Raw genomic sequence first — 11,050 nt, forward strand, 5'->3', positions numbered from 1 at the left:
CAGCTTACTAACGTTAACTTAACGTGAGTGACTATAAGCCGCTAACGCGAACTGCTAGAGCCAGGTAGCTTACAAACTAGTAGCCTGCTGTCTCTGTGTCGAGCATACACTAAAAGCGGGCTCACATGAGTGACGTTGACGTACGGACAGTACAGTCTGTTAATGAACCCAGATCAGTGACAGTTGTCATCGCAGCTGCCTGAATGCCGTTACGACGTGACGTGGTGGTGTTGAACTCCGCACTTTTCACATGGGAGAGAGAGAGGGGGATGTGACATGTATCAAAGGATCTCCAGCCGGGATTCGAACCTGAGGCTGCTGCATATATGCAGACATGGGTAAATGGCATGCACTCTAACCACTCAACCACCTGCCTGCCTGCCATGAATAAGCCTTTTTATGAGTGTTTTGGACTCACTACACTTAGATTTTGATTGACACGCGATATAGAAGCATATGTTAGGACTTTTACATCATTTTTACAACATTTTATGAATTTTGTCGATTTTTCACTTTTTTTTCGACATGCTATAGTATGACTTTTTTTTTCCTGAAAAAATTGATCATGGCTTTTTATGGCTGTTTTGGACTCACTACACTGAGACTAGGCGCGTCAAGCGATATGAGCGATTTTTATGACTCTAACAATTTTAAATATTTTTTTATGAATATGTTCTGACTGACTTTTTCGTGAATTTTCGACGTGCTATAGTATGACTTTTTTGGGGGGGGATATGACTAAGCCTTTTTATAACTATTTTGCACTCACTACACTTAGATTTTGATTGACACGCGATATAGAAGCATATGTTAAGACTTTTACATCATTTTTACAACATTTTATGAATTTTGTCGATTTTTCACTTTTTTTTCGACATGCTATAGTGTGACTTTTTTTTTTCCTGAAAAAGTTGACCATGGCTTTTTATGGCTGTTTTGGACTCACTACACTGAGACTAGGCGCGTCAAGCGAGATGAGCGATTTTTATGCCTTTTTAACAATTTTAAAACATTTTTTATGAATATATCCTGACTGACTTTTTCGTGAATTTTCGACATGCTATAGCATGACCTTTTTTTAACAATATGATCAAGGCTTTTTTTTTAAAGATTATTTTCTTGCATAGACACCTTTGTATTTAGCGGTGGATAGAGAGGAAACATGCGAGAGAGAGGGGGATGTGACATGTATCAAAGGATCTCCAGCCGGGATTCGAACCTGAGGCTGCTGCATATATGCAGACATGGGTAAATGGCATGCACTCTAACCACTCAACCACCTGCCTGCCTGCCATGAATAAGCCTTTTTATGAGTGTTTTGGACTCACTACACTTAGATTTTGATTGACACGCGATATAGAAGCATATGTTAGGACTTTTACATCATTTTTACAACATTTTATGAATTTTGTCGATTTTTCACTTTTTTTTCGACATGCTATAGTATGACTTTTTTTTTCCTGAAAAAATTGATCATGGCTTTTTATGGCTGTTTTGGACTCACTACACTGAGACTAGGCGCGTCAAGCGATATGAGCGATTTTTATGACTCTTTAACAATTTTAAATATTTTTTTATGAATATATTCTGACTGACTTTTTCGTGAATTTTCGACGTGCTATAGTATGACTTTTTGGGGGGGGGGGGGGGGGGGGGATATGACTAAGCCTTTTTATAACTATTTTGCACTCACTACACTTAGATTTTGATTGACACGCGATATAGAAGCATATGTTAAGACTTTTACATCATTTTTACAACATTTTATGAATTTTGACGATTTTTCACTTTTTTTTCGACATGCTATAGTATGACTTTTTTTTTCCCTGAAAAAGTTGGCCATGGCTTTTTATGGCTGTTTTGGACTCACTACACTGAGACTAGGCGCGTCAAGCGAGATGAGCGATTTTTATGCCTTTTTAACAATTTTAAAACATTTTTTATGAATATATCCTGACTGACTTTTTCGTGAATTTTCGACCTTTGACCTTTTTTTAACAATATGATCAAGGCTTTTTTTTTAAAGATTATTTTCTTGCATAGACACCTTTGTATTTAGCGGTGGATAGAGAGGAAACATGGGAGAGAGAGGGGGATGTGACATGTATCAAAGGATCTCCAGCCGGGATTCGAACCTGAGGCTGCTGCATATATGCAGACATGGGTAAATGGCATGCACTCTAACCACTCAACCACCTGCCTGCCTGCCATGAATAAGCCTTTTTATGAGTGTTTTGGACTCACTACACTTAGATTTTGATTGACACGCGATATAGAAGCATATGTTAGGACTTTTACATCATTTTTACAACATTTTATGAATTTTGTCGATTTTTCACTTTTTTTTCGACATGCTATAGTATGACTTTTTTTTCCTGAAAAAATTGATCGTGGCTTTTTATGGCTGTTTTGGACTCACTACACTGAGACTAGGCGCGTCAAGCGATATGAGCAATTTTTATGACTCTTTAACAATTTAAAATATTTTTTTATGAATATATTCTGACTGACTTTTTCGTGAATTTTCGACATGCTATAGTATGACCTTTTTTTAACAATATGATCAAGGCTTTTTTTTTAAAGATTATTTTCTTGCATAGACACCTTTGTATTTAGCGGTGGATAGAGAGGAAACATGGGAGAGAGAGGGGGATGTGACATGTATCAAAGGCAGTGGCGGCGCCAGAGTATTTTTTCTGGTTCAACTACGGTGGGGCTAACTCATACGACGGTGGGGCTTAAATCAATGTTTCAATGTGAATATATAACAACACCCAGTGGCGCTGCCAGCCGGAATCCAGTACGCACTGGGAGGACTTTTTTTGAAGGTGGAAAAAAAAAAATGATGCTGCTGAACCGGGCCGGATGCAGCCGCATTTGAGAGGACGATTGCGCGTGTGTGCGCAATTACGCATAGCATGTGTTGGCCCCTCTCCACTACACAATACAGCTCGGCTCTAGTCTCGTCACCTCTCTGCTGCTGAGCACTGTGGGCCGAGCCGATGCATGTCTCTCTCCCCGGGCCGGCAGAGTTATCATACCATACTGTGCGTGCGTGTCCAAGCGTGTGTGTGCGTGCGTGCGTGTAGTGCTCAAGGGATGTTGAAAAAAGTATGCCGTAAAAAGTCCAGAAGAAGTATGTCGAAAAAGGTCACGTAAAAATATGTCGAAAAAAGTCACGAAAAAGTATGTCAAAAAAGTCACGTAAAAGTATGTCGAAAAAAGTCACGAAAAAGTATGTCAAAAAAGTCATGAAAAAGTATGTCAAAAAAAGTCACGAAAAAGTATGTCAAAAGTCATGAAAAATTATGTCGAAAAAAGTACACACACACTGAAAAATTATGCCGAAAAAAGTCCAGAAGAAGTATGTCAAAAAAGTCACGAAAAAGTCACATAAAAGTATGACGAAAAAAGTCACGAAAAAGTATGTCAAAAGTCATGAAAAATTATGTCGAAAAAAGTACACACACACACTGAAAAATTATGTCAAAAAAGTCACGAAAAAGTCACATAAAAGTATGACGAAAAAAGTCACGAAAAAGTATGTCAAAAGTCATGAAAAATTATGTCGAAAAAAGTACACACACACACTGAAAAATTATGTCGAAAAAAGTCACGAAAAAGTATGTAAAAAAAGTCACGAAAAATTATGTCGAAAAAAGTACTCACACTGAAAAATTATGTCGAAAAAAGTCACGAAAAAGTATCTCAAAAAAGTCACGAAAAAGTATGTCAAAAAAGTCACGAAAAATTATGTCGAAAAAAGTCACGAAAAAGTATGTCGAAAAAGGTCACGTAAAAGTATGTCGAAAAAAGTCACGAAAAAGTATGTCAAAAAAGTCATGAAAAACTATGTAAAAAAAGTCACGAAAAATTATGTCGAAAAAAGTCAGGAAAAAGTATGTCAAAAAAGTCACGTAAAAGTATGTCGAAAAAAGTCACGAAAAAGTATGTCAAAAAAGTCACGAAAAAGTATGTCGAAAAAAGTAACGAAAAAGTATGTCAAAAGTCATGAAAAATTATGTCGAAAAAAGTACACACACACTGAAAAATTGTCGAAAAAAGTCACGAAAAAGTATGTCAAAAAAGTCACGAAAAAGTATGTAAAAAAAGTCACGAAAAAGTATGTCAAAAAAGTCACGAAAAATTATGTCGAAAAAAGTACACACACACTGAAAAATTGTCGAAAAAAGTCACGAAAAAGTATGTCGAAAAAAGTCACGAAAAAGTCACGAAAAAGTATGTCAAAAGTCATGAAAAATTATGTCGAAAAAAGTACACACACACTGAAAAATTATGTTGAAAAAAGTCACGAAAAAGTATGTCGAAAAAGGTCACGTAAAAGTATGTCGAAAAAAGTCACGAAAAAAGTATGTAAAAAAAGTCACGAAAAATTATGTCGTAAAAAGTCACGAAAAAGTATGTAAAAAAAGTCACGAAAAATTATGTCGAAAAAAGTCACGAAAAAGTATGTCAAAAAAGTCACGTAAAAGTATGTCAAAAAAGTCATGTAAAAGTATGTCGAAAAAAGTCACGAAAAATTATGTCAAAAAAGTCACGAAAAAGTATGTCAAAAAAGTCACGAAAAAGTCACGTAAAAGTATGACGAAAAAAGTCACGAAAAAGTATGTCAAAAGTCATGAAAAATTATGTCGAAAAAAGTACACACACACTGAAAAATTATGTCGAAAAAAGTCACGAAAAAGTATGTCAAAAAAGTCATGAAAAAGTATGTCAAAAAAGTCACGAAAAAGTATGTAAAAAAAGTCACGAAAAATTATGTCGAAAAAAGTACTCACACTGAAAAATTATGTCGAAAAAAGTCACGAAAAAGTATCTCAAAAAAGTCACGAAAAAGTATGTCAAAAAAGTCACGAAAAATTATGTCGAAAAAAGTCACGAAAAAGTATGTCGAAAAAGGTCACGTAAAAGTATGTCGAAAAAAGTCACGAAAAAGTATGTCAAAAAAGTCATGAAAAACTATGTAAAAAAAGTCACGAAAAATTATGTCGAAAAAAGTCAGGAAAAAGTATGTCAAAAAAGTCACGTAAAAGTATGTCGAAAAAAGTCACGAAAAAGTATGTCGAAAAAAGTAACGAAAAAGTATGTCAAAAGTCATGAAAAATTATGTCGAAAAAAGTACACACACACTGAAAAATTGTCGAAAAAAGTCACGAAAAAGTATGTCAAAAAAGTCACGAAAAAGTATGTCAAAAAAGTCACGAAAAAGTCACGAAAAAGTATGTCAAAAGTCATGAAAAATTATGTCGAAAAAAGTACACACACACTGAAAAATTATGTCGAAAAAAGTCACGAAAAAGTATGTCGAAAAAGGTCACGTAAAAGTATGTCGAAAAAAGTCACGAAAAAAGTATGTAAAAAAAGTCACGAAAAATTATGTCGTAAAAAGTCACGAAAAAGTATGTAAAAAAAGTCACGAAAAATTATGTCGAAAAAAGTCACGAAAAAGTATGTCAAAAAAGTCACGTAAAAGTATGTCAAAAAAGTCATGTAAAAGTATGTCGAAAAAAGTCACGAAAAATTATGTCAAAAAAGTCACGAAAAAGTATGTCAAAAAAGTCACGAAAAAGTCACGTAAAAGTATGACGAAAAAAGTCACGAAAAAGTATGTCAAAAGTCATGAAAAATTATGTCGAAAAAAGTACACACACACTGAAATTATGTCGAAAAAAGTCACGAAAAAGTATGTCAAAAAAGTCACGTAAAAGTATGTCGAAAAAAGTCACGAAAAAGTATGTCAAAAAAGTCATGTAAAAGTATGTCGAAAAAAGTCATGAAAAAGTATGTCAAAAAAGTCACGAAAAAGTATGTCGAAAAAAGTCACGAAAAAGTATGTCAAAAAAGTCACGAAAAAGTATGTCAAAAGTCATGAAAAATTATGTCGAAAAAAGTACACACACTGAAAAATTGTCGAAAAAAGTCACGAAAAAGTATGTCGAAAAAAGTCACGAAAAAGTATGTCGAAAAAGGTCAATTAAAAGTATGTCGAAAAAAGTCACGAAAAAAGTATGTAAAAAAAGTCACGAAAAATTATGTCGTAAAAAGTCACGAAAAAGTATGTAAAAAAAGTCACGAAAAATTATGTCGAAAAAAGTCACGAAAAAGTATGTCAAAAAAGTCACGTAAAAGTATGTCAAAAAAGTCATGTAAAAGTATGTCGAAAAAAGTCACGAAAAATTATGTCAAAAAAGTCACGAAAAAGTATGTCAAAAAAGTCACGAAAAAGTCACGTAAAAGTATGACGAAAAAAGTCACGAAAAAGTATGTCAAAAGTCATGAAAAATTATGTCGAAAAAAGTACACACACACTGAAAAATTATGTCGAAAAAAGTCACGAAAAAGTATGTCAAAAAAGTCATGAAAAAGTATGTCAAAAAAGTCACGAAAAAGTATGTAAAAAAAGTCACGAAAAATTATGTCGAAAAAAGTACTCACACTGAAAAATTATGTCGAAAAAAGTCACGAAAAAGTATCTCAAAAAAGTCACGAAAAAGTATGTCAAAAAAGTCACGAAAAATTATGTCGAAAAAAGTCACGAAAAAGTATGTCGAAAAAGGTCACGTAAAAGTATGTCGAAAAAAGTCACGAAAAAGTATGTCAAAAAAGTCATGAAAAACTATGTAAAAAAAGTCACGAAAAATTATGTCGAAAAAAGTCAGGAAAAAGTATGTCAAAAAAGTCACGTAAAAGTATGTCGAAAAAAGTCACGAAAAAGTATGTCGAAAAAAGTAACGAAAAAGTATGTCAAAAGTCATGAAAAATTATGTCGAAAAAAGTACACACACACTGAAAAATTGTCGAAAAAAGTCACGAAAAAGTATGTCAAAAAAGTCACGAAAAAGTATGTCAAAAAAGTCACGAAAAAGTCACGAAAAAGTATGTCAAAAGTCATGAAAAATTATGTCGAAAAAAGTACACACACACTGAAAAATTATGTCGAAAAAAGTCACGAAAAAGTATGTCGAAAAAGGTCACGTAAAAGTATGTCGAAAAAAGTCACGAAAAAAGTATGTAAAAAAAGTCACGAAAAATTATGTCGTAAAAAGTCACGAAAAAGTATGTAAAAAAAGTCACGAAAAATTATGTAGAAAAAAGTCACGAAAAAGTATGTCAAAAAAGTCACGTAAAAGTATGTCAAAAAAGTCATGTAAAAGTATGTCGAAAAAAGTCACGAAAAATTATGTCAAAAAAGTCACGAAAAAGTATGTCAAAAAAGTCACGAAAAAGTCACGTAAAAGTATGACGAAAAAAGTCACGAAAAAGTATGTCAAAAGTCATGAAAAATTATGTCGAAAAAAGTACACACACACTGAAAAATTATGTCGAAAAAAGTCACGAAAAAGTATGTCAAAAAAGTCACGTAAAAGTATGTCGAAAAAAGTCACGAAAAAGTATGTCAAAAAAGTCATGTAAAAGTATGTCGAAAAAAGTCATGAAAAAGTATGTCAAAAAAGTCACGAAAAAGTATGTCGAAAAAAGTCACGAAAAAGTATGTCAAAAAAGTCACGAAAAAGTATGTCAAAAGTCATGAAAAATTATGTCGAAAAAAGTACACACACACTGAAAAATTGGAAAAAAAACTCACGAAAAAGTATGTCGAAAAAAGTCACGAAAAAGTATGTCGAAAAAGGTCAATTAAAAGTATGTCGAAAAAAGTCACGAAAAAAGTATGTAAAAAAAGTCACGAAAAATGATGTCGTAAAAAGTCACGAAAAAGTATGTAAAAAAAGTCACGAAAAAGTATGTAAAAAAAGTCACGAAAAAGTATGTAAAAAAAGTCACGAAAAAGTATGTCGAAAAAAGTCAGGAAAAAGTATGTCAAAAAAGTCACGAAAAAGTATGTAAAAAAAGTCACGAAAAAGTATGTCGAAAAAAGTCACGAAAAAGTATGTCAAAAGTCATGAAAAATTATGTCGAAAAAAGTACACACACACTGAAAAATTGTCGAAAAAAGTCACGAAAAAGTATGTCGAAAAAAGTCACGAAAAAGTATGTCGAAAAAGGTCAATTAAAAGTATGTCGAAAAAAGTCACGAAAAAAGTATGTAAAAAAAGTCACGAAAAATGATGTCGTAAAAAGTCACGAAAAAGTATGTAAAAAAAGTCACGAAAAAGTATGTAAAAAAAGTCACGAAAAAGTATGTAAAAAAAGTCACGAAAAAGTATGTAAAAAAAGTCACGAAAAAGTATGTAAAAAAAGTCACGAAAAAGTATGTCGAAAAAAGTCAGGAAAAAGTATGTCAAAAAAGTCACGAAAAAGTATGTAAAAAAAGTCACGAAAAAGTATGTCGAAAAAAGTCACGAAAAAGTATGTCAAAAGTCACGAAAAATTATGTCGAAAAAAGTACACACACACTGAAAAATTGTCGAAAAAAGTCACGAAAAAGTATGTCGAAAAAAGTCACGAAAAAGTATGTCGAAAAAGGTCAATTAAAAGTATGTCGAAAAAAGTCACGAAAAAAGTATGTAAAAAAAGTCACGAAAAATGATGTCGTAAAAAGTCACGAAAAAGTATGTAAAAAAAGTCACGAAAAAGTATGTAAAAAAAGTCACGAAAAAGTATGTAAAAAAAGTCACGAAAAAGTATGTCGAAAAAAGTCAGGAAAAAGTATGTCAAAAAAGTCACGAAAAAGTATGTAAAAAAAGTCACGAAAAAGTATGTCGAAAAAAGTCACGAAAAAGTATGTCAAAAGTCATGAAAAATTATGTCGAAAAAAGTACACACACACTGAAAAATTGTCGAAAAAAGTCACGAAAAAGTATGTCGAAAAAAGTCACGAAAAAGTATGTCGAAAAAGGTCAATTAAAAGTATGTCGAAAAAAGTCACGAAAAAAGTATGTAAAAAAAGTCACGAAAAATGATGTCGTAAAAAGTCACGAAAAAGTATGTAAAAAAAGTCACGAAAAAGTATGTCAAAAAAGTCACGAAAAATTATGTCGAAAAAAGTACACACACACTGAAAAATTGTCGAAAAAAGTCACGAAAAAGTATGTCGAAAAAAGTCACGAAAAAGTATGTCGAAAAAGGTCAATTAAAAGTATGTCGAAAAAAGTCACGAAAAAAGTATGTAAAAAAAGTCACGAAAAATGATGTCGTAAAAAGTCACGAAAAAGTATGTAAAAAAAGTCACGAAAAAGTATGTCAAAAAAGTCACGAAAAAGTATGTCGAAAAAAGTCACGAAAAAGTATGTCGAAAAAGGTCAATTAAAAGTATGTCAAAAAAGTCACGAAAAAGTATGTCGAAAAAAGTCACGAAAAAGTATGTCAAAAAAGTCACGAAAAAGTATGTCAAAAAAGTCACGTAAAAGTATGTCGAAAAAGTCACGAAAAAGTATGTCGAAAAAAGTCACGAAAAAGTATGTCAAAAGTCATGAAAAATTATGTCGAAAAAAGTACACACACTGAAAAATTGTCGAAAAAAGTCACGAAAAAGTATGTCGAAAAAGGTCACGTAAAAGTATGTCGAAAAAAGTCACGAAAAAAGTATGTAAAAAAAGTCACGAAAAATTATGTCGTAAAAAGTCACGAAAAAGTATGTAAAAAAAGTCACGAAAAAAGTATGTAAAAAAAGTCACGAAAAATTATGTCGTAAAAAGTCACGAAAAAGTATGTAAAAAAAGTCACGAAAAATTATGTAGAAAAAAGTCACGAAAAAGTATGTCAAAAAAGTCACGTAAAAGTATGTCAAAAAAGTCACGAAAAAGTATGTCAAAAAAGTCACGAAAAATTATGTCGAAAAAAGTCAAGAAAAAGTATGTCGAAAAAAGTCACAAAAAAGTAAGTTTTAGTATTGTGCTATGAAAGTGTTAAATTTGTGTTGTTTGTACTGCAGTGACTCCTGGTGCTCAACTCCTGGAACAGACCGCACGACTGCAGTCGCTCAGTGACACGCTGGGCAGACTGAAGGTACACACACACACACACACACACACACACACACACACACACACACACACACACACACACACACACACACACACACACACACACTTTGTCTCTCTCTCTCTCTCCAGGACGAAGTGGCGGAGCACGTCGTCCATCAGCAGGCCGGAGCCAGAGTCTCGTCTGACTTCGCCACGTTTCCTTCAACCTCGTTTGTTAAGGTGAGAGTTTAATTATTTAGATAGAAATAATCAGACTGTATTTTTTTAGCCAGTTCTTTAGACTGCTTTGAATGATGTGTCTCATTTGCATACGTGGAAGAGAAGAGTGTGGTCGTGACAATTAAGCATCTTGAATATTAAATCAATTAAATTCTTCCAAAAAAAAAAGTGAAACTGTTACTTATACAAAAAATAAACAAAGTATTCAACCATGTTGGCTTCATGCTAAAGCTGTAGAAGTCCAGTTTTGAGTATTTCTAAAGTACATTTATCAATCAAACCCATACTAGGTTTTACACTTTAAATTCAGTCTTAACCAGCTTGTACACTTTGCTCCTCCACCTCCACACCGACCCGTCTCCAGGCGAAGGAGGAGAAGCAGGGCGACACGGTGCTGGTGGGCCGGGTCATGATGCCGTGTACCCGGGGCCAGGAGCAGGTCCACCGCCTCGTCCTGTCACAGACTCAGCTGCAGAGAGTTCACAGTCTGCTGCGGACCTGAACCCCATCGTAGACCCCTTCCTGCTGCTGCACCACCACCTCCACCACCACCACCCATCAGCCCGGCTTCCACTCCAGAGCCAAACAAGTCAAACCAGGAGGAAATCTCACATCACGAGTGGAGAAATTACAACCTGTGGGAAATTATCGAAATTGATCTGCAACAGTCGGGGCTGTAGTTTGAGACCAGTTTAATCTAAAGAAAAAAATGATGATTCTAAAAACATAATGATAATCTTTTGGCTCAAAAATGCCAGTCATGCAAGAAGATGATTTCTTTTTGCTATTTACAGTAAACTGAATATTACTAAATAATAACCGATAGGCCTAACTACAGTCGTTCATTTCTGAAAATATTTAAGCTAAATCCACTTCCCACGGGGAAAAGGCTTATTTAATTAGTGGTACACATCTGACACTAACTG

The 11,050-nt window shown here is 33.6% G+C and overlaps 1 protein-coding gene across 5 annotated transcripts in view; it reads left to right on the forward strand.

Moving 5' to 3' along the window:
- dctn1b (dynactin 1b) overlaps positions 1-10,836 on the forward strand; it is a 41,367-nt gene extending 30,531 nt beyond the window's left edge. For 4 of the 5 annotated variants that reach the window (XM_084012759.1, XM_084012756.1, XM_084012757.1 and 1 more), the window contains 3 exons: positions 9,854-9,927; positions 10,035-10,124; positions 10,489-10,836. In XM_084012759.1, coding sequence (XP_083868885.1) covers positions 9,854-9,927; positions 10,035-10,124; positions 10,489-10,626 — 302 coding nt within the window. In that variant the 3' untranslated portion in view covers positions 10,627-10,836. The remainder of the gene's footprint in view (positions 1-9,853; positions 9,928-10,034; positions 10,125-10,488) is intronic. The other variant, XM_084012760.1, reaches the window with a different exon arrangement.
- The last annotated feature ends 214 nt before the right edge of the window (positions 10,837-11,050 follow it).

The sequence above is a fragment of the Eutrigla gurnardus genome, assembly GCF_963514095.1.
Source record: "Eutrigla gurnardus genome assembly, chromosome: 7".
NCBI classification, from domain to species: domain Eukaryota; kingdom Metazoa; phylum Chordata; class Actinopteri; order Perciformes; family Triglidae; genus Eutrigla; species Eutrigla gurnardus.